We start from the raw sequence: 6190 nt of genomic DNA, 5'->3' as shown, positions 1-6190 counted from the left end.
GCGGCCACAACAAAAAATGGTGCTATCAATACGGCCAAAAGAGGTAGTGAATACAATTCCTAGAGAAATATTTGTTGATCCAACTTGGTTGTCACCTACATATCCGGAAACCACTGTTTTCTTAATGAAACCAAATATCCCTGAAATGAGTGTTTGTTTCTTTGCACTTAAAGTTAATATTGAGATGGGTTTAGGCTGCTAAAAATAATGTAAATTCTTATTTATGTTGAGAGGTTAATAAGGATTTTTCCTTATCACATACTCTCTTTTCTCTTTGTAACTAAAGTGGTTCTATGATATATGTTTGATTTAGGAAGAACTTGAAGGATATGGAGGGCCATCAAAGACAGTTCCATCTCGAACTTCTTCAAATAAAAGTAGAGCAGCTGAAGTTTACAAAGAGTAGGTTGTCCAATTGTTTTTCTCTTTGTACGCTCTTTGAAGATTCTTACAGAGAATCTTTGAAGAAATTAACAACAGCAAACAACACAAGTGGGCCAGCAATCACAAAACAAATCTAGGTAGGTACTGATCCACCTCTTTATGTACTACAAGACTACAGTCGTTGAAAGTAAATCTTACTTGGCACCATATGCATGCTCGTGTCACTAGGTTGAAGGTGGTAAATACATCACATCAATAATACTGTTCTGGCACCAGTTGAACATTTGTCATGTTCACTCACGCTAGCAAAATAGAGCAGTGTATAGAATCATTAAATCATTGCAAGGAACTGCCTTGAATTCATACTGTTGGCTTCATAGTGATGATGGGAACATGAATTTAACATCTAATATCTTCATTTTCTAATCTTTCAAAGAGCCGGCTTCTTCAAAATATAGCATTGTACTATATTATGCCAAAAAATACAGTGTGTGCGCACTATATACTTCATTATGATTATGTGATTGATCTTGGAAAAGAACCCCAGGAAAAATGTCTTGGTCACTGAATATTTTATTATTTTTATTGTTGCAGGAGATAAGGAGCGACCCTCTTTACATGAAATTTGGATGTGAGCATCTATGAGGTGATTGGCTAAGGAAATCAGGAGCATTTTTGCTAATCAAACTCTATTAAAGAAAATTGAAAAAGATCAATATGTTTGTTATAATTTTGTTAGACCGTTTAAGGATGGTTTACAACCGAGAAGAGTAAGTCTCATTCCTGTTTGGTATGTTCTGTTTATTCATGCTTAAGATACGTTGCTAAGTCCTAACTGCTGCTGGGACAGTAGTAAAATACAACCAAATGGAAGCAAAAGGCAACAATGTCAATGATGATATAAAAAGAGAACCATGCTTAGTTTTAAACTTAACCAAGGAATGTCTCAGCCCTGCACACCAGAACGGGAAGGAATACACACATATTGGGGTCTTTATTATCATCAGCCTCACATGGATATTTCAGATCTCCTAAATAGAATGACAATTAAGGAGGGTTAATTGACTTCAGCCCGTGCAAAGCACGGGCGACACACTAGTAAAACCTAATAACCGACACTAAAAATAAATAAAAATTAGGAAAAATAATAATAATTAAATATTATCTCGAGATGCAAAAACATCTAAGATGGAATATCTAAGGGCTAAAAGGTGTACAGTTATAGAAGCTGTCACGAGGGTGACCTCGTCACAGCATGACTCTAAACTACCAGGAAGACTAAATTTAGGAGAATACCTGTGGACGCTGGTTTAACAGCGTATGGCGCAAAAATGCCTGCTCCGCGTTCTTTATTTCCCGGAATGGTTCGTGCCCACATACCAAGTCCGTGAATCCAACTCTATAACAACTTCCACCAGGTGGTTTAGGGTTTGGTGCAACCGTGCAAGAGATGAAAAATAGTTAGTTTTACGAGTTTCTATGGATTCTACTGATTTTTAATGTGTGTTTCCTTAAACTGTATTGATTGTTTCCTTCTAAAAACCGCCTTCCTTGCCCTATAAATAGTTCTCTCAAGTGCCCATAGCCTTCTACCTCCCTCTCTCCCTTTGTCTCAAAAAAATCTTTACTGTAACCCTAACGCTATTTTTGTACTCACGGAAACAACAACACAAAGATGGCTCAGGTATGGAAAAGAAAATCCCAACAAAAGTTCGTCGTTGAAAAACAACCAAATACTATACCAAGATGTTCCGACGAAACCAAGATTTCAGACAAAAGCAAGATTCTTCCTCATGGTTGGATTGATTGTCAAGCAGTTGGTGACCTAATTGATAATTACATAATCCCATCCAAACTTCCTCTCGGAGAATCCTTGCACAAATTCATCCAACCAAGTAAACCTTATTCATCAAGGCAAGTAATCGAGCAACAAAGACTACTAAACAGAGAATTAGGTCTGGTTATCGATTTGATGAACAAAGGAGAAGAATCCCACAACAATTCGTCTTTGGAATGGAAAGAGTTTGGTGTAAGGTATGTCAAGATTCCATGTAATGGAGTACCTGATAATAAGTCCGTCAATGATTTCGTGTACCAGGTGATGCAATTCAATTACAAGTTCAATTACGATGAGACGCAGCCCAAGAAGTGTGTTCTTGTGCATTCTGCTGATGGGTATAGCCGTACTGGTTATATGATTGTGCATTATCTTATACGGTCGCATTTGATGACTGTCACCGAGGCAATGCAATTGTTTCATGATGCACGGCCTCCAGGAATTTATAAAAAGGACTGTATTGATGCATTGTACAAGTTCTATCATGAAGCGAAACCGGAAGGTTTTGTCTGGCCTCTTGCTCCTGAGTGGGACAAATCTAGTTGTGCTGATGAGGGTGGCAGTAGCGGTGGTGTCTGTAATCAAGTGCTAACCAATGATGATGTTTTGGGTGATGCTATACCCAGAGAACAACAAGACTTGCTGAGACAGTGGTGTTATTCTTTTCTAAATCTGATTGTAGGGGCGAATGGGGCGACTAAGTTTCCAGGATCGCATCCCGTTTCTTTAAACAGGGAAAACTTGCAATATTTGTGGCAGAACGATTATCGCACGACATGGAAAGCTGATGGTACACGATACCTGATGCTTATAAACTCCGATGGATGTTACTTGATAGACAGAAAGTTTAATTTCCGTAGAGTTCAAATGCGGTTCCCCTTGACACAGGAGAATGGGGTTTTTTCAAAATATGCGCATAACTTGACATTACTTGATGGTGAGATGGTGGTTGATACGGATCCGGAAACACATAAGCAAGAGAGGAAATACTTGGTGTTTGATGTTATGGCAATTAACAGTGTATCCGTCATTGAGCAGCCTTTTGGTGAAAGGTGGAAGATGTTGGAGGAACAAGTTATCGGACCAAGAAACCTTGAGAGCCAGTGTATAAGCCAAAGTACAAATCCTTGTTACAGATATGAGTTGGAGCCGTTTAGAGTTGAAATAAAGAAGTTTTGGTTGCTCTCTGAGATTACTGATTGCCTAAAGGAATTCATTCCAAATCTATTACATGGTTCAGATGGTCTTATATTTCAAGGATGGAATGACCAGTATGTTCCTTCAGCTCATGAAAAGTTGTTAAAGTGGAAATTTCATGAAACGGTGGATTTTATCTTTGAACTAGTTGGTACTAGTCAAACTCCATCGCTCTATCTGTTCCAGAGAGGAAGGAAGAAGTGTATGTACGGGAGTAGTGTTTTGTTCATGAATGGAGAAGATCCATCGGAGTTGTCGGGGAAAATTATTGAGTGCTCTCACTATGAGAAAAAAGTTTGGTGTTTTATGCGTGTCAGAGTAGACAAGTCTACCCCAAATGACTACAGTGTGTATGAAAGGGTGATGCGGAGCATAAACGATAAAATAACCGAAGAGGATCTGCTAGATAAGATTCGAGGAATTGTCCAGTGACAGTGAAACAATAGCCGGATGATAGCAGCACCCAGAGTCGGATGCACCAACAAAATTTCTTTGCAGCACTAAAATCCCAACCAAGAAACTTTTAAACTTTTTTTCTTCAAGGAAGTAATAAGTTATGGTATGTGTACTTTCTATTAGAGCAGGTGAAATGAGGTTTTCATAACTCTTAGCAAATTTTTATTTTATTTTTTTTCTTGTCTTTGGTTCTGATGAGAATGACCGTTCAAGAATTGCAGATTTTTATATCATGGTGAAATTGCAGGATCATCTGTAGTAATTTCATACCCTGCTTGATTCTAGCAATGGTTTTATAAAAGGTGACCAGTGGATAATGAGTTTCTTCTCTTATGAAAGTGTAGGCAATCCATTGTGCAAATGTTAGTAAATGTGATGATCCATTGCTCCAAAATAAATCTCGTGCTTGCCAGTTTTCGCTGCATTAATTTGATATTCATTAGATGCATGTTGTTAGGCACCACCGTTCTCTTTTGGATTGTCTTCTTTTCTATTTAATGGTTGTCTACATCTGTGTTGCAGGCTTATGAGATAATGAGACTGACCATTTGGTGCTCCCTACAAGAGATTACGTCTTCGCTCCATCATACAGCTCTTATAGGCTACTAACTAACTACTGCTAGCTTATCCATCGTTTATTCGTTGGTTTATGCTACCTATCCATTGGTTTTGCTTGCACCGGCGTTTCTATAGTTCTCAGGCCACCATTGTAAGGCAAAGTGTGATGTCCCACCTGCAAGTGATAAGCTTTCAGGTGGCGCTGCAATGCATGTGCAGGGAAGTGTGTGACATCGTCAATCAATCAAACTCACTTGAAAAGTGTACAAGAGTTGTTGTGAGTGGGTGGGATTTTTGACAGATGGTTTCAAAAGGGGATAATTTCGATCATTAAAGTGAGTGTGTTGATGTCTACTGCTATGCCAGCCAAGTAAGTTTTGTTCTTGTTTTTATTGATTATCAATACCCACAAGCTTTGTACAAGATTAAGGTTTCATCCAAAATTCTGTACCACACTCACTTTGTCGATTTACTGAATATAGGTAACGTTTCTTGTTATTGGTATCATTATTTTAGTTTGTTACTCAGGTAATTGGTGCCTTGTCGAGTCTGTTGAGCTTAAGATTAGGCTGTCATGTTCTGCATATATTGGGATTTTGTAGTTTGATTGGTCTTTTCTCCTTGGTAGAACAAGTCTAACATTATCAGGAATTGTCTGAATTGCAGAATCTTAAGACGTTACACCTAGGTGTGGTGCAGAATTTTTCTTTAGCTTTCTGCGGGGCTATGAACCTGATAATGAATTTTTTGGTGTGTTGAGCGGAAAAAGGATAAGATTTTAATTTTAATGAAAGAAAGAAAGAAAAAAAGAAGTACAACCTGGACCAAGCACAAGGCAACTTACAGATAGCAAGCTCAATTGATCAGTGAAAAAAATGGTCCTAAACACACATAATTCATGCCCAAAAATAGTACTATTATCCTTATTCTCGCCTCAATTTTTTTGCATAATTCTAGCATTACTTTCATCCATATAAGGCTCAGATTATAGCAATTGGAATAATTGGCCATAGAGTCTTGCCCATCTTCTTCTTTCCTTAATTGTCAAGCTCTTGACAAAATAATCCCAAACGTGAGACATGATAGTAGTAGATGATCAACACCCTCCTCCGAGGTGTTACAGAAGCAACAACTAGTGGAAGCTATGCCATACCCCTTCTATTCAAGTTACACACTTTAGGTTGCCAGCCAAGCTTATACTCTGCCACATTGAAAGCCATCTGTGAGTAAGATACAGTTGACAATCTTCCCACCAGCAAACCATTACGACCAATGCAATAACTGGCATGCCTTCGGATATCATACCGTACATTTTTCTTTTGGCACTACAGAAGGTGAAAACTGAAAAGAATACAGCAGCGCACAATCAACTCTGACATGTTTCCCAATAAACTTGTGCATGCCAGCAGCATAAGATGTCCACTCTGGCGATAACTGTTTAGAGAATTATTTCAAAAGGCTACCTAGGGAATAAATAGAAAGAAGGAAAACAAAGCATCGATAATTCAACCATTGGAAACTTTCCCTTTTTTCACAAGTCGCCCGCTAGCAGCTGGTTTTACTTATTCATGTCCGTTCTTTCTCTGTATCTTCCTTTTCTTTGTTTAACACTGTTTGTTGGAAAAGCTAGCAGTGGTATTGCACCAGCTTTATATACCTTTTTGGTTGCTCTTCTTTAGACACTGGAAACAATAATTTCCTACAATGAGTGAGAGTGCTCAGGAAAATGGATCACTGGCAACAGTCTATTACAGGTTT

At 38.3% G+C, this 6190-nt stretch overlaps 1 protein-coding gene across 5 annotated transcripts; it reads left to right on the top strand.

Moving 5' to 3' along the window:
• The first annotated feature begins 2005 nt into the window (after nt 1-2005).
• On the top strand, nt 2006-4886 carry LOC113273573 (mRNA-capping enzyme-like). Of its 5 annotated transcripts, none has more exons than XM_026523248.1 (3): nt 2006-3977; nt 4122-4176; nt 4397-4886. In XM_026523248.1, the coding sequence occupies exon 1, from the start codon at nt 2060-2062 to the stop codon at nt 3848-3850; it is 1791 nt and encodes a 596-aa protein (XP_026379033.1). In that variant the 5' UTR covers nt 2006-2059; the 3' UTR covers nt 3851-3977; nt 4122-4176; nt 4397-4886. The 5 variants fall into 5 exon arrangements, with proteins under 5 accessions (XP_026379033.1, XP_026379031.1, XP_026379034.1 ...); XM_026523246.1 differs by having other exon boundaries at nt 4096-4176; XM_026523249.1 differs by lacking the exon at nt 4122-4176.
• Nucleotides 4887-6190: the final 1304 nt, after the last annotated feature.

The sequence above is a fragment of the Papaver somniferum genome, chromosome 4 (assembly GCF_003573695.1).
Source record: "Papaver somniferum cultivar HN1 chromosome 4, ASM357369v1, whole genome shotgun sequence".
Taxonomy (NCBI): Eukaryota; Viridiplantae; Streptophyta; class Magnoliopsida; order Ranunculales; family Papaveraceae; genus Papaver; species Papaver somniferum.
This window is presented reverse-complemented; position numbering and strand designations above follow the sequence as displayed.

Coding starts and splice junctions, on each gene's coding strand:
- LOC113273573 (XM_026523249.1), top strand. CDS start 2,060: ATGGCTCAGGTATGGAAAAGAAAATCCCAACAAAAGTTCGTCGTTGAA.